Raw genomic sequence first — 20485 nt, forward strand, 5'->3', positions numbered from 1 at the left:
TCTCTCTCTCTCTCTCTCTCTCTCTCTCTCTCTCTCTCTCTCTCTCTTTTGTTACTCGATTACGTCCAGACGGCTTGACCAATCGGGATGAAACCTCTCGCATCTTGTACAGCATGTGTCGGTGATGGTCCCATTGTCAAAAAATTTCGGAATTTCTCACCTTTTACCCGCTTTTTTTTTGCAAAAAATCTGAAAAATTGTTTGTATTGCTTTTTATTCCGAAACGAATTGACCAATCGGATTGAATCTTCTTGCATCTGATAGGGCTTCGTTGCCTCAAAGGTTAAAAAGATATTTGACCTACTTCCATTTTTTACCGCTTTATTGCACTTTTTATCGAAAATTGTACTATTTCACGTATGTTCGGCCTGAATTCGATGAAATCGATGAAACCCTTCACATTTTGCTGCCGGACTCGTTTTCGAGGTGATCACTTTGCAAAAATGATTTTTCTTTTTGTTTATAACTATTGTTATTGCAAAATTCCTATTTTTTTCATCTAAAATCACCTAATTGTTACTCGCCGACTTTAATATGACTTGGTATACAGCTGCACCATTAAAAAATATTGCACACATATTTTTTTTTACATTGGCTGTATATAATTCATGTTCAACGAGTGAAAACTGCCCTTGAAGTTGTGAACAAAATACTTCATTAATTAAATTTCTCACGAGCTAATGAGAGAAAAATGTTATTAGCCACCACAATTGGCCCACAAGCAAAGCCAACAATTGGTTACGTACGTGTTACCTTTTTATTTGGTCTAATATGTAGATTGTGTTTGTCTAATGATTTCGTATATCTATAGAATTCGTTTATATTATTCAATACTATCACTTATTGTACTACAATGGTTACAATTTGGTGGTTCTGATTGTTGTTATTAAATATTCATGTGTCAAATTAGTGTATTTAATGGTTCTTCCATCGATTGACTGTTCATTGCTGGTTCCATTTTTCTTTGCCAACCTTGTTGTAAGGTTTTTCATCTCATTCAATGTGTTTGGTTGCCCAGAGATGCAGGCATTTTCTGCAGCCTTGATTTCATTCCAAGTATTACATACATGTCAGATTTAATATTTTTTTCAATGCATATGATTATTAATTCAGCATGTATATCTTGGATGATTTTTCTTGATGCGTTGAGGTCATCCATTGCCAATAGTATAGCTTTTGAATCGCACAGTATTACAAACTGATATTGTTTCTATGTATTTTATGGCCTGTAAAATTGCATAGACTTTATATGTGAAGATTGTTATTCCCATGAATAGCTTAAAAGTGATTACTTGATTATTTATTACAACTACCTACACACTGCATAGAACCCATTGTGTTATCTGTAGTATTTGTATTTGCCAGTCTTCTGAATACATTCCTATATTTCTTTATTACTGCGAACTACAAGTTATTATTCATGTACATAAATCTAAATAATAATGGACTAGTTTATCATTCTATATCCACTAGAGTATTCACTGGAGAAAATGTCAAATGAAGTCGCCACAACCAATGGAGCAACATATAAATTTGAAATTTTGAGTAACCATTTTGTATTCATTCGACAATTTTCACTTTTGAAATCTTTCAATAGCCAAATAATAATTTTTTTCTGAACAAAAAAAAAAAGTTATATTGACGTTTCAAATACCGGGATCACTGCGCGATCCAATCGACCCGTATCGATGGGGTTAAAGTTTATAATAGGTTATCAATCCAAGGATTAAACTATTATTTACAAAATATATATCGTTGTATTTTCAGAAAGAATTCTGATACATGTAAACAATTTTTACGGATATTTTATTTACATAACGCATGTACAAGCATACATAAGTGCAATGATATTCATTTAAAGTATTATCCTCAAATGGATTTAATTAACGCAGAAATTAATGCTGCACGATGTATTATATGCACTCGATGATAATGAATTTCATAAATTATTGTGTAGACGAATATTAAGTCGAAGTATTTTCGTGAATTATGAATAAAAGATTATTAATTGTCAGTTGTAGAAATGAAGAATATAATTTGATTCCGCTCGAAGACTTTTGTTTACTACGCAACACGAAATGTACACCTGCTAATGAACATTCCAAGAACACAAATTGCGCCGCGAAACGGTTTATTCTTGGAAGAAGACTGACGACGTACATATAGTTCTATTTAATTTGTAACTCGTTTAATGTATACGACTTTAATAAAATAATCGGCAGAAAAATTGAAAAAGCAATACCCATTTATCTACAGACTCGGTTTAACGTTTCTTTCTTAATACATGGACAAGATATTAAGACAAGACAAGATATAAGTTTCATTTATCAATAAATGAAAAGGAATTAAAATTTATCATCTATGTATTTTATTTTTTTTAAATTGAATTCAAATCAGGATCTAAATTCGCGATATAGGTTAAATGTAAACAAAATTTATCGAGCTCGTCGAAAGTACAGAAAGAAAAATGAAATTGCACAGATGTATTTGTTGTTTTAGTTGGAATGGTTATTCGTGGAAAATGACTTGTGTAATGCACTAAATTACGTATATTATGTGTCATTTCTGGTAAGACTGCAGTTTAACCCCCCCCCCCCTCCCCCTTCTTTTTTTGCACCTGTCACACGTCATTTTAGTTGTTTTGGTATGCTGAATACGAATATGGTTGTCGTTTTTGGCGGAAATAACAAATTTTCAAGATATTCACAAAAAACTGTCTTACTAATACATACAATTTGACCCAAGCGTTGCCAGCCGCCTTCCGGCAAAACGAAAATGATATTCATATTCATCACGTCAAAACGAGTAGAATGAAGTATAACAGGTACCAAAAGCTTGAGGGGGTTAAACTGTAGTTCAGCCTCATTTCTAAATAATTGTATTTAATTAGTGAAAGAAATAGAAAAAAGTATTCTTCAACTTTGTAAAAGCAAAATTTACTTGGTATCAAAATGTGTTTATATGTATTAATCATTCCTTTGTATTTAGATAAAATTATATCTATTAAATGTACTCAATCAAGCAATTGCATTGAATGCGTTTATTAATAATGAATGAATGATAAAATGTATATGTAGTTTTTAAAAAGAATTTCATGTATGACTTCATATACTATTTTTAATTGTGTTAGGAACTTATGTATGAATGAAAATTAATATATTCTTTTTTTTTTTATTTCAGATATAAGACTGTGTTATGTTGAAAATAACATAACTGCACAAAATGCTGACAGTGATGTGTCCGAACTGTCGCCACCGGTTTCCAGCTCCAGGTTGTTGCGAGCCTCAAAGAATGGAGAAAGATTTAATTCATCCAGCAACCTGTTACTATGGCGGCCTTCTGGTTCCTAAAGGATATACCAGCGGTGGTGATTGCTTCATAAATGCTCCAACTATCATTCATAGCCAACCTATTATAAATTCCTTTAACTATCCTTCAATGGCACTGGATTTGGAAAAAACAAGAATTGACAAGCAAAAGGATAGTATCCTCCAAAGATCTGAAAAGAATCCTCGAATCTTTGGGTTTCCACTAGTAAATGAAGAAATTGAGAAGAATCAGAATTCTGGTTGTCAAATTACAACAAGCAGCGAATTAACTGGTGGAAGTTTAACAATAACAACTCCAAGTATACAGTCTGGAGGTTGTTTAATTCAAAGTACAGATTCTGGAATCCTTATGCAAACGCCGCACGTAGAAATCCGTCCAAAATTATCTGGTGGTGGATGTTTTGTACAGAAGACATCAACTGAAAATCAAGAAGCTCTGATCACACTATCAGAGTCAAAGGATCATCAACAAAATATGAATTGTGGCGGCAGGATGGTTTTACTACCTCCGAGTGGGTGTCAAGAGCTACCAGGAACTCGAAGAAACATCCTACCACAGAAGATAGAAGAGAGAACTTCAGCAGGAAATTTCACAGGAGGAAACAACGAGAAGCCCGTTCTCTCAAGTTTCCAAGTTACCAGTACGCCAATATTGCAATTCCAAGAATCTAAAAATTCTGAGAAAAGTGAACAAGAATTAGAGCAAGGAAGAAACTTGAATTGCTGCTGTAGTCATGTCCAAAACCTTTATCACAACAAACCGAACAGCCCTCGAGTATCCGAAAATCGTAATTCCGTACTTCTAGATTCCAATTCAGGAGTTCAGATTCAAGTGAACGCAACCGTACAGATTCCTGCTAGCTTAGGACAATGCACTGTGAATATCACTGCATCCACCACAAACCCTCCAAATTCCTTATCAAGTATAGCTTCAAGAACTAGAAATAACTTTAATGGTGGAGGTTTGGTACAAGAGAATGAGGTTCAGAATAACGAAGAAAATTTTGAAGAAAGAAGAGATAGAACTCCAACTACACCAGTTTCATGGCTAATGCCTTGTCCTTGGAGTTTTGACAGTTACATGATAGACAAGGATGCTGCTAGACTATGCGAAGTCAAGAGACTTTTACAAACTTGTGGTTGGTATCACGAAGGCCTTAGTTGGCAGCAGAGTGAAAATTTATTGAAGAATGCTGCAGTCGGACGTTGGTTGATGAGAGATAGTTCCGATATCAGATATACATTTGCTGTATCTGTGCAAACCGCTAGGGGACCTACCTCTGTTAGAGTTCATTATTTTGTGGGACAGTTCCGATTAGATGCTGAGCCTAGACTCGCTTTCGCGATCCCACTTTTTGACTGTCCAATTAAAATGCTGGAGTATTATGTAGAATATTCGAAAACTGTTGACGAGCATAGAAAAGAGGTTTGGGTAGATTATAGTGGCCAACTTTACAGCGAGATATATTTGACGAAGCCTTTAGTTAAGGAAGTTAGGTCTCTTAGTCATTTAGCCAGACTTGTTGTTAATAGGTGCAAATTGTCGACTGAACACTTGCCACCGCTAATTAAAAATTATCTTGCAGAATATCCGTACACTCTTTGAGATATTATATGTAACGTTACGTTTCTGATTCCTGGACATCTATTAATTATTTATAAAGACATTAAAAATGTATTCAATTCTTTGCGCTCCAGACAGTCTTGCGATAGTATATCCCGGCAGTTTTAAGTCGTACGCAAGTGGCTTAATATTGAGTGTAAAGGGTTAATAAATAAATAAAGAAAGTAATTAATTTAAAACTGATATATACAGACAATATTTATATAGATATTCGATAATTTAAATATCTGAAAGTACAATTTCTATACCAGTTTCCTTTAATTATCAGAAAATTAATAGAAATATACTGTCAGTTCCAGAAATCAGAAATGCCCAAGAATATCTTTATTTTTATACGTTCTAGAATAATCTGTATCGGAATCTGCATTGGCAACGTAATTTAAAATGAATAGCGTAACTAGTGAAATTTCTACAGCTACAATTTTGTGTATTCTACTACAAATTAAAATCAAGTTTACAAGATTTCATTAGAAGAGGGTATGTAACGTTAAAATAATCAACAAGTTTAAAAGTTAGGCGAAAGTATGTAATTTTGTTCGTAGTCAGAAAAGCATAATATTAAAAGTTCGATTATTTGACCGAGTTTATCATTTAAAACTTATCGGAGAACAGGATACCATTTACATATCCTGTTCGAACTAATCAAAATTGTAGACAAGTTTATTATTTTAAATGTTTTTCATTCGCAACTTTTTGAAAGGCGAATTTATGAAACATTAAATACTAATTATAGTGACAGAAACTGGAGATATGCATGAATCATCATCACGAAATTATAACCAACATTAGATTTACAAAAGTATTTGAGAACAGAAGCATTGGAAGTTACTTATACAATTTATTATGAACAAAATTGAATTTCACGTAAAACTCGGTCGTTTTTGATATTGTTATGCGATGATTAGCAATCTCTGATTAGCAGAGTTGTAAACCATTGCTCTAAACTTAAACTGTTTAGAAACAGTAAAATGATATTAAATCGGCTTCAACGAATTCATGAGGCAGTATTAGAAGTTAAAGAATCGGTTTGGTTCTTCATTTCTTAATAATGATGGCACACGAAATTGTGAAGCAAATATTCTTTTAAAAATGAATTATAAATGTACCAAAATAATTCCACTGATTGAAAAATTAATTAGTAACAATTTTTTATACAATTTTGGATGATTCACTATAATCGTCTGTAAACTATGAAGTGCCTTTTATAAGGACAAGTCCCAAGGTTTGACGTTCACTCGCGCAGTGATAGAACTAAAAATACTAAAGCTAATGATATATATTTTTTACACGCAATTTAATAATGTGAGAAGTTTTTAGCATTAAAGTTCTGACGTTATCTGTTTGATACACCAAGAATCATCAAGAGTGAATGCCATAAACTGCTCTTGTGCTTGATATAACACAAATATTCTTGATACTCTTGTCCAATGTATAACTCTTTTCATAACTCAGTTTCTATCACAAAAAGAGTATAGATCTGGCAGGCAAATGCCTATATTAATTGTACAATGTCTTTATACGTCAGTGCTGTTTATAGAAGAGTAGATAGACTCTCTCAGAACTATAAAGTTAAATATCTTCCAGATTATTAACCCTCTGGTGATGAGATGTGTTTGATCCATGTGTTAGAACTGTTCTATCTCATAGTCAAGCCATGTGTTTATATTCTATTTGAAATCATATTATCGCGTTTCTGTGTCGAAAGAACACATTCTGTTGACAATTTATGCCATACTAGCGATTACGAAATACAGATCTCTTGTCCTATAATATTGACAATTATCTGAAGTTTTTCGTAACACTTAACTGTACAATTTTAATCTTTAGTAAGGTAAACGACGAGTCTGCTGGATAATACTTTTGTTAAAGAGTGACTTTCAGATACATTTTTTATAATTTTCGAAATATTCAATTATTACCATAAAAATATAATTTAAAAAATTTGATTCCAGTTACTGATAACTGACATGGCACTAAACGTGTTCAAAAAATGTAACAAAAATGAAGGTTTCCATTAGAAATCATTAGACGAATGATAACGAATAACATTGCAAACAATACAGAGTTGAAATATTTTTGTAACACTTACCATTATCAACATTTTACTAATGGGTACGGTTTTAGAAACATAATAGTCATTTTTCTAGACTTGCACCACTTTCATAATGAATGGTTCGTTTCAAGGTTTCTTAAAGTGCGAAAGAAGCGAGCGTCATACCTCGAGGACCTCTCCTTGTTAATATCTCACAACTCATCATTTGACTTTTGTAAATATTACACAGAATAAAGCGGACGGCTATTTACGCGAAAAATAGCGTAAATTTGAAATCTCTCATTCATTTAGTAATGTATAGTCTGATAGAAGCAAAACAACTATTGAACGATCATAAACAATAATAAATCAATTACATTCAAAACGAAAAGTAAAACTTGGCAGAAGAATCAAATGCAAAATTAATTTAATCGTTTTATTTGTCAGCGAATTTGTTCAAGTGAGGTGTACGAGAAGGAAAATTTGGATGTGCGTGTATAAAAGAAATTTTTGAATGTGTTATACATAGAATTAAGGAGTACGATCGAAATTGTCGATCGTTGCGCAAAACTACGGTTGATATATTTTTGTAAGCATGAATCGACGGCTTTTCTAATAGGAAATATTATACAAAATGGATACAATTGCGGCCCCATAAGGTATAATTGTTCGACAGAACTGCATCATTTGAAATGTATGCTATACCACAATGTTGCATTTTTCTGTAGAATTAATTGCTTTTTACCTGGGACACCCCCTATAAATTTATATAGAATTGCTTGTTTAGTGTCTCTATATTAGAGATAATCTTTTAAAGTGTCGATGTATCTACCCTTCGTAGACCGCTTCCAAGCAAAAATACTTAAAAGAGAGGACTATCTCTTGTACCAGTTATGAATCATACTTTTTTTTTTAGATATTTAGTAAATTCTTTAAAGATAATGTACAATTGATTTACACTTATATGCATTAATGTAAAATCGTTTTGTAGCAAATTTTTAGTTTCTGGGACGTTCGTTGACCATGTGGCGTAGACAATGAGCAATTCAACATTAAATATGTAGTAGTATAATGTTCTGCATTGACAAATTTAAGTACACGTATTTCCCGATTTTTGTATAAAAAACCGTGTACAAGATCCATGAAATAGCAAATAGATGAGGCTATATCTTATAATTTAAATTTTGATTTCTAAAGATATGACTTCTGTTCTAAATGAATGCTTATTAAATTTTTGTTTTTGCCAATTTTCATTATCGGAAATCCGTTATATCCGTACTAAACGGGGGATACGTGTATATATAGATCCTTATCATTTATCAAGCACTAGTTACTAATATCTTACATATTTTCGTGTAATTTCATAGCTGGATTGCGAAGGGTTATTTAATTTCGATTTTTCCAATTCTAAGAGTCGAATCAAAGACGTACGTTTGTCGTTGGAAACTGCCACTCAGCGAATCCTACGGTTTCATGTTTTATATTGCGATTATAACAATGTATAATATGACGAGTTAAGTTATTAAATAATTATTTATTACCAGTAAATTCTTATTATCTTTCATTCCTACTCTGTAGAATCAGATTTAATTACAAACAAAAATAATGCATTTTCATTTACTTTGTTATAGTTGAACTTTTCAGAGTCATCGAGCAAGAAAAGTGTTCATTCTAATTGTTATATTAGGTTGCCCAAAAAGTTCGTTTGGATTTTAACACACAAATAAAACAGTGATGTTTCTTAGACAAGAAAATATATTTACTGTTATTGTCCATTTTATTATATGATTTTTATCCATTTTTTGGGTAAATTCATGATTTCGCGTTTGTAGAAATCCTGATCAAGTTAATAACCAATCTAAACTGCAGAGGGACAAGGACAACCATCACCATAAAGGTTGAGCGTCCTTTTTAGCCAATCTAATATATGTTATATTAATTTTAACTGAACAATTTTACGTAACACTTTATTTACAAAGCATAAGTTCACAGTTAAAATTATTAGGAATTTCAAGAAGATGTCAAGTTTTGACCCCCATAACAGGCTATACACTTTTATCAACTTACCAGGACTGTTCAATATCAACGTAAAAGTACAAAATTAACAGTTTCTAGAGTTCTACAGTAATTTCTTTTTAGTATAACCAATTTATCACGTGTAATTGCAGTGAAAATTGTTAGAAGAATGGCTGAATTTACATCTCCCATAGTAGCGTTCAATTATTATTATTATTGTTATTTACAGTGCTATCACATTAATGTCATCAATTCTCAAGATTTTTATTTTGTTACATTGTCAGCTTTAAAACCTGCAGGCTTTAACAATATTCGACATGATTGGGGGCCTTAAGTGAACTACCCCCGGCCCTGATCGCATTCGCATGCAATTGATAAGATATACTGCAACTTCGCGCTGCTCATCGAAAATGGCTCACTCAGTAATGAACTACAATCAAGTAAAAATGGGTATTCCTTAGGCTTCTGTTAGGCCAATTTAGAAAATGATATACAATGTTATTAAAAATGGTTAAAAGAGCTTTAAATGAGAAAAGAATGTTAATATAATTGATAAAACAATCAATTTTATGAGTTAGTTTCACATTGCAACACTGTCACGTTACCTAATCATGCGTGGGCGTCTACGAGAAGCTATGCACGTTACTATTTTTGTGCAAGAGCCCAAATTGCGGTAATGTCGAGGACTAATGATTGCGTTGTATCTTATCGTGTCACTTTCATGTTCTGTTCTCACATTTATGCCAATTCACGCTTGGACTTATTCTAATGTGATGGGTCATAAAAAATGATTTTTTGTTGCATGTTTGTAAGGTTTGTATTGCAGAAAAGTACCTCTAAAATGTTCTAGTGAGATTCGATGAAATTACAGGTACTCGAAGAAGTTGAACTGCTAGAAAGGCGTTCGGCAACAATGTTCAGTGTGCAATTATTTACAAAATAATGCGCTACATCATCCTGCGTTGCTGCGTTCATTGTTCCCCTATCCTTATCATCTGCTGAAACGATACAGTCATCTATGTATAACGATTTTTATCGTTACCGATTTCAATCATCTGTTTAACTGCATCATTGATATTCCCCTTATCAATTTTCTAAGAGAATTCTTTTCTTATTTACGTTAATCGAGTGTCTTTCAGAACACTTTGTGCAGCCGTTATGCAAACTTTTAATTCTATTTATCATTGACTTTTTAGTATTAATGTTTGGTAGCCTCAGTGATGAAAGGTTATAGTGTTGCTCGGAATAATTGCAAACTTGTTTATTAAGAATTCGTTCATAGAAGGAGAATTCAATGGGAACGTTATAGGATTTATTCAATAAGTTGAGAGATTGAATTAGAACTTTCTAATCTATATAGAAGAATAATTTTGATGGAAAAATCAACAATGATTAGCAGTGTGCTATCGAGTATCTCAGGCGCTGTAAATGCATCTGAGGACGCACTTCGTCTTATTATTTCCATTTTCCTTGGTAATTATAAATAATTAATTATATCGACATTAAAATGGTGATATTAATGGCAAGTGTATAATGATAACCTCAATCATTTACATGATCATTGATTGTCTAATCGACATACTTTCCATGTATTTCTTTTGCTGAATCCCCATATCTTTTTTATGTCTTTTTTATCTGTGTAGTTTCTATATTAAAAAATTTTGAGTTTTTGGTTATGGCTGTGAAATGTTTTATGAAACGTTATACACTTGATTCATGCCTATATATATACAATAATATTGATATTTGATTTTCATATAAGCTGAATTTAACTTTTTACAGTAATCCCGTATACTTAGTCAATTAATTATATTTGTTGATAACCAATACAAATTCTTCATCGTCAATGATTATCAGCGCGAAAAGAACTTTCAATTAATCAATTGTTTTAATTATTAATAACTATTATCATAAACTAATTATTTTTTATTAAATAACGTCAGTATCTAAAGCACTTTGCATGTTATTTCGAAATAAACAAAACAATGTTAATTGTCTAAATAATATGACTTATTTATTTGTTGTATCACTTTTATTTGTTTTATTATTCCCTAACTACAGTAACCTTCAATAATAACAGAGTAAACTATAATAATACTCATTATAATAAAATGTGATGATAATAATATATTCACTGTTATATTTTATTCTTTAGTTTACTATGACAGTTATGAGTCTTAGGTAAGAATTATAATATTTTTTATGTTATTGGCAACAATAACGAGAATTAGAACTGCACAGCTGTCTGCTTATGCCATACTTTAGATCTCATCATTCTTCAGCTTTGCTTACATATTTTGAAATGACATTCACATTTATATACTTCTTTACGTAGCATATAAAGTTTCTGTTTTTGAAATCAAAACATTGCTACAGAAGCAATTATTTTTCATTTGAAAAGTTATAATAGAATACTAACTGAAAAATTTACCTAGTTTGTTATAAGAATTTCATTTTAGAAATTTTTTATGTTTCATTATACAGTTTAAAAAGTCTAAGAAAAAGTATTATTAATATTTGTTATGTATGACAGTGTTTTGAGATTAAAAACAGTTGAAGTAGTACTAATATTGAATTTGTGAAGTAGTTGTAAGATTAAGGCTTTGGTTGATAAAGCACTATTCCATGAATATAAAACTTTAAAATGTTTTAATAAATTGTAAAGCTGATGTAAATGAAATTGAACTTTCAGGATTACCCATCGCCCTTCTTCACAGGTACATGTTATATGGAAAGACTCCAGTTTATCAGCATTTATATTTCATAACTTGTGGGGTTTTAACCTGCTACTGGAATTTTGGTAATTATTTATATTTAGACTTATTATCCCATTAACTAAATGATGTACAGTATTTGAGAAAAAACTACACACATTAACTTCTTTGATTGCCTTTCTGGTCTTATATGTGGTATTTTCTCAGTATTCTGTTATAATATGTTTTAATGTGAAATAAATGAATTTTTATCTTATAATGATAAATGATATCTGTATTAAATTTATCAGATTGTTTCAAAGCAATTGGAAAAATAATTTTCTTTTCATCTTTTTTAATATATTGCTGGACTTTTAAATTCATTTTTTACTTGCTGTGTTATTACAATCTAAATAAATTAATTGATTAGATCGTTTGTAAATAGAGCCTGCAACAGTGATGAGTCTAAAATACATGTGTCTGTGTTACTGCGCATTATTTATAAAGATACTTGGTATTAATTGATCATCTTCAAATGTGAAGATCTTGTGATTAATACAAGCTAGACAACTTCTTATTTTCTTGGATAGTTTATATCAATTGTATTTTATTTTAAATATCATTTTTTTAAGAATTATTGCTACCTAGTATTACATTGATTTAGAAAACCTTAAATATACATTCCCCAATTAAATTTGCATTGATTATAATTGTAAGCTACATATTAAATTACTTTCTAATTTAATTTATTTTTTGATCTTAATATAATTAATGTTTAATTAATTAAAATGGAATTTTGTTTGGACAAAAAGCAATTGTGCAGAGAACAATTATATTTCTATGTTTTGATCATTGTCGATGGCCCTCTTTAGAGTACAGATGGAAAATCAACACTGTTTTATGGCCTCGGAATGGAAATAAATTAATGTTCATATAACATATCCTTGGAAAATACACAAAATGGAAAATTAAACTCTGATAGGTATTGATAGAAGATAAACAAGTACAACAAATTTTAACAATATTTTCTTCAATGAAGGTAATCATACTCTAGCTATAGAAACAATTAGTTTCTTCCACACTGCATACTGTCTATCTTTCAAGGTTCTCATGAGTTTGAAGATTTCAACATAATAGATTAAAAAATTAAACATTTACTCATACTTTGTCAGTAATTAAGCGAGCTTTTCTTATAAAGTAGTAGCATTTTACTTAAATCCTCATGATTATTATTGAAATTATTAGTAATATAAAACAAATGTTTTAAATGATAGTTAAAATTATGATATTTGAAATAAATTGAGCATACGATTTACATATTTGGAACTGATACTTCTCTCTTAAGTAATGCGCACTGGCGCAGACACTCTGGTATGTTTTCTTATTTACACTGTAGATATACCAAAAAATATTCAAATATTGACAATTTCACTGCTTTGATCTGCATAAGTTAGTTAATTTTTATTTTTAATTTTTTTCAGCCCATTATGTTTTTTTTCAGCAGATGAATCATATGAATAAAATTTATATTACTTACAGGATTTGATACGGTTCATTCAACAGTAGCATTATGCTTCACATATTTTATCTTGAAACTTCTTGGTGGTACTTCCGCATCAGTTTTTATCACTCTTGTCTTCAACATGAGCTATCTTTTATATGGTATGTAAAGATCACAATCTATTTTATACACATCATTACTAATTAGATTACTGATTAGATATTTATTTTATTCAATTTGTTGGTTTGTTGTCTTGATAAAATGAAATTGAATTCAGAATTGTCCTTCATTCGTTTCTTCTTCATTTGAAAAAAAATAAACGAGTAAAAAATGACAAATCGCAAAATGTCTTGGTAACGGGACCAATTGGGAGACATGCTCTACAAAGTGCAAAAGGTTTCATCCCGATCGGTCAAGCCATCTCGGCGTAATCGGGGAACAGACAGAAAAAAAAAATACGTGTCGAATTGAGTAATCTCCTCTTTTTTCGAAGCTGTGTTCCTTATCAGAGCGTCCCTAGTGCTAGGCAACCCAACGCTCACGCAAGCATAGTCTCAGTCTACTTAGTCGCCAATTGGGATAATGAATTCATAAGTACAACGTATTATTGACATTATACATATGTTCACCAGTTCAGGATCGATTGCCATAACTTTCTCATGTTGCCCAAAAAGAACCGATATAACTTATAATACTTCTTTGCTTCTACTTGGAGAAATGGTTTTAATCTTTCGGTATAATTCTAACTATACATAATTAAAAAATAAGCGGGTTAATCAAATTTTATTCAGTTCTATAAAAGCTATCCAAACAATAAAAACTAAATACCACTTTTTTTTTTAAAATTATGTCCCATCCCTAATGTTATTCCAAGAAAATTTACAAACAATACCATTGCAGTCAATGAGAAACTCCCCATATGTAAATTTTGTTTCATTGTAAACATTTTCCACGACTGTTCATACTTTCTTCAAAGAGCAAAAATTAATCGATGAATGAATACAAAAACATGATCTTAAAATTTAAAATGGGAAACTACGTCGAGGGACAATTTCTTTTGTAAAATCAATAAAAATAAATTCTGTTCTCTTATTGCCCTTACTACTATAAAAATATATTCTTTACTGAAATAAGTTTCGATTTATTAAAATTAATTTAATTTATTTACAATTATTGTAATTGTAATTACTTAATTATAAGAATTGTACTTAACGTTAATATTTACCTTTCTTGTACGAAGATTGTAATGCACGGTAGTAAACGACATGATGAATTTACAATTTATATAATTGTTTAAATTAATAGTTTGCATGAATAATTCATTTACTTTTTTAAACTAATTATTTATTTAAATAATTTTCTCAAGTTTTTAAATCACTGTATTAGAGATTTCTTCTCACGTCGGAAAACTTTAACGAATCAGGCGATTTTTTCTGTGTTGTTGCACTTGAATGTATAACTCATTACAATTCTTCTTGCCGTGACGGCTGAAGTAATACTGATTGCTCGAAGTTACATCTGAACATAATCTATCCAAAGTTGTAGAATATACCGGGTGTGCCGTATATCTGACGGAGATGAGCAAGATTATTATCCAGATAAACAATTTTGAGTAACGAGTAAAAGATGAACGACAATTAATTCGTTACTTGTTTAATAAAAATTGTAAGCTGAGTTATGGAATCGAAATAAGATTTATATTGAACAAACAGTAGTTTGTATAAATAATTGTTTAATGGAATGAACGTTCTCAATATGTGTTATTTATTGAATAAAAATAACTTGAGTTGTCTTTATTCGATAAATAACGGACAAATATATTTGCTATTTCCTGTTATTTTGTCCTGCTATTTTGTTTCCTACCTTGCTAAGGTAGTATACAAAATTGTATACTATTTGTCCTGCTATTTTGTTTCCTACCTTGCTAAGGTAGTATACAAAATTGTATACTACCTCTGGTAAACTAACTATCAACAATAGATATATCTATTGCTGAAGGGATGAAATTGTAAATTATAAATATTTCTTTTTATCATTTGCAGGATATTATGCGACAAGTACAAGTGATTACGACATAAAATGGACTATGCCCCAATGCGTGTTAACTCTACGATTAATTGGTCTCGCGTTCAATGTATTGGACGGAAGAAAATCCGAAGTACGTAGGACAGAATTACTGTAGCTGACTAGGGGTTCTCAAATTATCCACAAGATAAGATGAATAGTTTTATAACAGAGTTGTGTCGTGGTTATCAAAAATAGAAAAGTACTTATCAGCCTCTACGTTTGATATGAGTGTCTTAATTAAATTGATAACAAGAATTCAAACAATTCCAGTTAAATAAAAATATGGTCGGGGATTTATTAAGTTTCTACATGGATTTGCAATACTAAAAATTTGCATTTTAATAGATACAGAAGTTTAGAACTATGCAATGGTGAAAATAATTTAAATATGATGTCAGACATCAGCTCTTGCAGCAAAAAAAAAGAATTAACTAAAATTTCTTGAGACACATATCATAAATAAAAATGCCAATATAATATTGTTGTGCCCTCAAGCGATGTTTAATGGATTTTGGAATATCGTGGGTTGTCACCGGGGTTCGAAGATGAGTCAAAGGATCGTAACGTTTATGAAGTGTACTTAACCACGTCTTTAGTCCAAGTTCTCTCGATTTACAATGTACTGTCGTTTTTATTGTCTCTGATGATATGAGGGCGCGAGTATTGCTAGCTTGCAGTCCTCGCGTCGAAGTACATCGTTCATTTTGGATATTCTTTACCTGGACATATGTAGGACTGATTGAGCAACGGTCGATCATATGATGCAATTCATGTTTCAGGGCACAATAATATATTTATTGACTTAATACATTTCTTCACTTTATATTTTTGTAAACCAGTATTTTCAACATTGAAAATAATGAAATTAAAAGAAATGTTAGACTCTGTAATTTCTATATAAAATGTTATCTTTCTGCAGTCTACAACTTGATTGTAATCTTCCATTGATGATATTTACTCTAAATATACATATATTTTTCGAGTATGTATAGTAAATTTTACAATTAAAGAACAGTCCGTTTACGTTAATTTTAGTTTTTTTTTTTAAATATGTTACGTATGTGGATGTCCTTTAATAAATGTGTTACGGCCGAAACAAGATTGGGAACCTCTATTCTCACGCATCAAGATGTTTATTGTATAAGTAAATAAATAAGTAAAGCGAATGAATTAGAATAGAAAATAAATAAAATTTTTTTATCATTTCATCATTTCAGGACAAGCTGTCTGCTTCGCAAAGAAAAGTGGCTTTGAAAGAGAAGCCAACATTTTTGGAAATTGCAGCATATATGTATTTTCCAGGGTCATTTCTAGTCGGGCCACAATTCAGTATGAAAAGATATCTGGATTACGTAAATGGACGACTTATGGATGACGTAAGTCGTATTGAAATTTTAATTAATTATAAGCGAATTCTAAAAAATGATTGTATGCAAAACGTTAGAATATCAAACAGCCTTGATAGTTTACTTTGATGTCTTCTTTTGATTCCATTCATTGATTCCATTTATTCACGATTGGGATACATTCAATGTCACTATATCATTGTGTAAAGTTTAACAGACGCTACTATTATAGCTACGAAATTTTATATATCGACATTGCGAAATAATAATTATGTTCTTTCCTTTGCATTTTTAGAATTCTAAGAGAAACCCTACTGAATTACCGGATTGCGTTGTTCCTGGTATTTCTCGAATGGGCGTTGGAATTCTATACATGGCGCTTTACCAATTAGGATCCTCGTACATCTCGGATCAGTATCTTCTAGGTTTAGAATTCCGGAAACAATCCTTCTTAAAGCGTCTTCTGCTTCTTGGAATTTGGGGGCAAATAAATCTTTATAAATATATTTGCTGTTGGCTTCTCACTGAAGGGGTAAGAAAAGAAAACTATAAAGGGTGCGGCCGAATAACATGTACTAGCTGGTACGAGGTGGTTTCTTATAAAAAAATAGGAACAAAATATGGAATAAAATTTGTTCATTTAAAGCTTAGTTTTCAAGAAAATTTATTACATATTTTGTTCTTATTTTTTCATAAGGAATTACCTCGTGCCCGCTAGTACATGTTATTCGATCGCACCCTGTATAGAATAGCGTTATAATAACATTATTTCGATTTGTAAAATAATATCTGCTGAATGTGTAACTGTTAATCTTTAATCTAAGTTATGGACCAGATGTAGAAATGATCATTTTTTTATTAGGTCTGCACAACCTTTGGTCTAACATACAGTGGTAAAGATGACAAAGGTCAACCTCTTTGGAATGGTTGTGAAAACGTGAAACTGTTAACTTTTGAAACAGCAAATCGATTTAATCATTATATCATGTCATTTAATATAAACACCAATACTTGGTCTGCCGAGTACGTTTATAAGAGGGTGAAATTTCTGGGATCAAAACTGTATAGCCAATTTATCACGTTACTCTTTCTGGCAGTGTGGCATGGATTACATTCGGGATATTATGTATGTTTCTTCCTTGAGTTTATCATCATGTACGCTGAGAGAGATGTAAGTGTATTTTTATTTATATTTTAATCTCATTTTCAATGTATTTAAATATTAATGCATGAATAACTCATTATTTTTTCTTCAGTTGACTGCGATGCTGGAGAAACAGGAGAAGCTGCAGAGTTTATTAAAAGCCCATCGCGAACTTCGGATCCTGTTTTGGATACTTACAAAAATTTATACATTTGTTTTCATGGGTTATTGTCTCGTTTGTTTCGTTTTATTATCATTTTCTCGTTACCATCAAGTTTATTCTTCCGTTTACTACTGTGGTCACATAATTTATCTGTCGTATCCAATTGTTTCTATATTAATTAAGAAATTCCTTCTTAAAAAGGCTTCCAGGAAATCGGAGTAAATAGGCGAATTTTTAAGGGACTAATATGTGATAACTTTTTTTCTCGATTGTTTTGTTAAGGCAGAATTTTTCGTGTGTGAAAAGTAAACAAATTGTATAGGTATAAGAAACATTTACATATTATGTTTTTAGACGATGAATAATAATTTTTTATATAGTTAGAGAGTAATAAACACTTGCAATTTACGTACAAATAGGAACGATTTTTAGTTGGGTTATTTTCTAGTAGGTTTTCAAAATTCTTAACTGGGTTTCCTTTGGACAAAAAATATGTTCACCAATTTCTTCCAGCGCTTGCTCATGATTTAAATTTGCTTCTTTTAACTATGAATTTATTAACTTTAAAATGAAATTAGTTGAAGCAACTCTTATACCCTTTAACGATACGTTCTAATTACTTATCACACTGTTTAATTTTGAGGACACATTTTTGATTTGACAATACGTAGTGTGTCAAATCAATGGGGCTTACTACTTAAGGGAAGACGGCAATATATTTCATTAACCAATTATCACAGATTAAACCAATCATACATGATGCCAATAATTATGACTATTTATTCACGATTGGAATACATTCAATGTCACTATATCATTGTGTAAAGCTTAAATTGGCGATCGTAATCACTTTTCCTGGTTAAAATGTAACGCTTCTTGTTTAATTCTTGCAAAGCAATCAGGAGAATATTTATTGCGGCGAAGCTTTATAAAAAATTTTTTACTATAAGGAAAGAGTACATATTTTTTTTAAATATAATTTGAGGAGTGCAAATTTCCTCAATCTATTTACTAAATATGCAGCATTAAGAAGTTGAAATATGAAAAAAATGTGATAGCGGCTGTGCAAACTAACTACATATAACGATTATAAAAACATAAACACATTCTGTGTATGGGATATTCGACGTTGCATATGCTTAACAATGTATAGACTATTCCATAAAAATGATCGTTCTTTGTACAAGACTGTTAAACGAAAGCGACCAAATTTTGTTGTCATCAAGATATTATACTGAAAAGTACAAAAGAATTTTAAAGTTGGTCTAAAACAAACAATAAGACATTAGTTAACAAGCATAAAGAATTTCTCGGCGTAATACGCTGTTGACTTTGAAACTTACCTCTTACGCAGCTCTTCTTTTCTACACTCTTTGCTTTCTTACCAGTAAGTTCCTATTGATAAACATTAAATTTTTATATATTAATATATTTTTATATATACACGATATTTGACTTTTAAATCTGAGAATCGAAGAGAAAGTGGAGAAACAGGAATCGAGAAATTCTTTCTGTTCGGTTGAAAAAGCGAATTGATCGAGTTCCTTTCGAGCTAAATTAAGTAATAAAGAAATTCTACAAAAGTACAAACACTTTTATTAAAATATACATACAATAGTTACAATCATTTTCACGTGTTAATCAGGTGATTGAGAATATCACATTACTATGCTTCCTGGTAACTCTGCTTGCTAGTGTTCATATCCAAGAACATAAATGTTGAATCGAAGTCATATTCTTTAATTAATTTCAATGTATATCGAAATGACAATAGGGAGTGAATTTAAGCCAAATATGTATGTTTATACGGTTTCCCTGGTGTACAATGTTTCCCAATGAACTTCGCAAGTATAGTTAATTAGTACCAAAAGATACTTTCATTAATTTACAAATTTACAAGGTTAACATAGGCACAGTGTCTAAATCTAGTTGTTGGTATAGATTAATATTTTTGAAATTTTCTAAAATTGCATCTGAGCAACTATTTCCAGCAAAATCTCCATGATTAGAGATTCAGACGTGTTGAGTGTTGTATTATGTGCGACAGACTATTTAGTAGGGACCTCCTGGGTTTGATGACGGCGGGCCATAGTTATCCGATGGAGGCGATTGTGGAGGAGGTCCGTACTCTGCATTCTGCTGTGCTTCTTTCTGTAAATTAAGATAAATATATTTAATAACCGTTTAAACATATTTTGAGAGTAAAATGTTACATATATCTAGCGAGAAACACAAATTCGTTATATTTGTACGACTTATACATTGACTTATACATTGTGCGACTTCATTAAAAAATTCTCGAATCTTTTTTTAAATAATGATTCGAAAGATAATGAAAACAATTGTACGTATATATGATTAGCGAGTAAGAAATCAAATTTTGTAATCTAAAAATTGTTATGTGATGTTATATTGTTTGTGTTGAAATATTCGTCCACGCGTTAGGTAAAATATTTAACATGGTTATGACTTTTGTGTATTTTATATAAAATGTATGCATGTTGTGCAGTTAACATAAATACAGTTTTCATTCAAGAGTCTAAATCTAAGTATATTTGTATCTCGTAATT

General features: G+C 30.9%; 2 protein-coding genes and 2 long non-coding RNA genes across 7 annotated transcripts in view; 2 read left to right on the plus strand and 2 right to left on the minus strand.

Annotated features, from left to right (window-relative positions):
- The window catches only part of LOC128875556 (uncharacterized), a 21858-nt gene extending 14081 nt beyond the window's left edge, over positions 1-7777 (plus strand). For both annotated transcript variants that reach the window (XM_054121223.1, XM_054121221.1), the window contains exon 2: positions 3181-7777. In XM_054121223.1, the coding sequence (XP_053977198.1) occupies positions 3223-4935 (1713 nt within the window). In that variant the 5' untranslated portion in view covers positions 3181-3222 and the 3' untranslated portion in view covers positions 4936-7777. The remainder of the gene's footprint in view (positions 1-3180) is intronic.
- LOC128875561 (uncharacterized) overlaps positions 1-14670 on the minus strand; it is a 20866-nt gene extending 6196 nt beyond the window's left edge. Inside the window, exon 1 of the long non-coding RNA XR_008456847.1 lies at positions 14421-14670. This is a non-coding gene — a long non-coding RNA (uncharacterized LOC128875561). The remainder of the gene's footprint in view (positions 1-14420) is intronic.
- LOC128875560 (uncharacterized) lies at positions 8666-13366 on the minus strand. The gene is made up of 3 exons (XR_008456846.1): positions 13232-13366; positions 9607-9996; positions 8666-9431 (listed from the first exon to the last, which is right to left on the minus strand). It is a non-coding gene; the product is annotated as an uncharacterized LOC128875560 (long non-coding RNA).
- On the plus strand, positions 9654-20452 carry LOC128875557 (lysophospholipid acyltransferase 5). Of its 3 annotated transcripts, XM_054121225.1 has the most exons (9): positions 10016-10474; positions 11157-11182; positions 11694-11801; positions 13234-13356; positions 15238-15353; positions 16480-16638; positions 16904-17140; positions 17471-17779; positions 17865-20452. In XM_054121225.1, the coding sequence occupies exons 3-9, from the start codon at positions 11723-11725 to the stop codon at positions 18135-18137; spliced, it is 1296 nt and encodes a 431-aa protein (XP_053977200.1). In that variant the 5' UTR covers positions 10016-10474; positions 11157-11182; positions 11694-11722; the 3' UTR covers positions 18138-20452. The 3 variants fall into 3 exon arrangements, with proteins under 3 accessions (XP_053977201.1, XP_053977200.1, XP_053977199.1); XM_054121226.1 differs by lacking the exons at positions 10016-10474; positions 11157-11182 and adding an exon at positions 9654-9674; XM_054121224.1 differs by lacking the exon at positions 11157-11182.
- The last annotated feature ends 33 nt before the right edge of the window (positions 20453-20485 follow it).

The sequence above is a fragment of the Hylaeus volcanicus genome, chromosome 4 (genome assembly GCF_026283585.1).
Source record: "Hylaeus volcanicus isolate JK05 chromosome 4, UHH_iyHylVolc1.0_haploid, whole genome shotgun sequence".
In the NCBI taxonomy this organism is placed as follows: Eukaryota; Metazoa; Arthropoda; class Insecta; order Hymenoptera; family Colletidae; genus Hylaeus; species Hylaeus volcanicus.

Coding starts and splice junctions, on each gene's coding strand:
- LOC128875557 (XM_054121224.1), top strand. CDS start 10,375: ATGGAAAAATCAACAATGATTAGCAGTGTGCTATCGAGTATCTCAGGC. Junction 10,475..11,693: donor TATTATTTCCATTTTCCTTG/GTAATTATAAAT, acceptor TTGAACTTTCAG/GATTACCCATCGCCCTTCTT. Junction 16,639..16,903: donor ATGGACGACTTATGGATGAC/GTAAGTCGTATT, acceptor TTGCATTTTTAG/AATTCTAAGAGAAACCCTAC.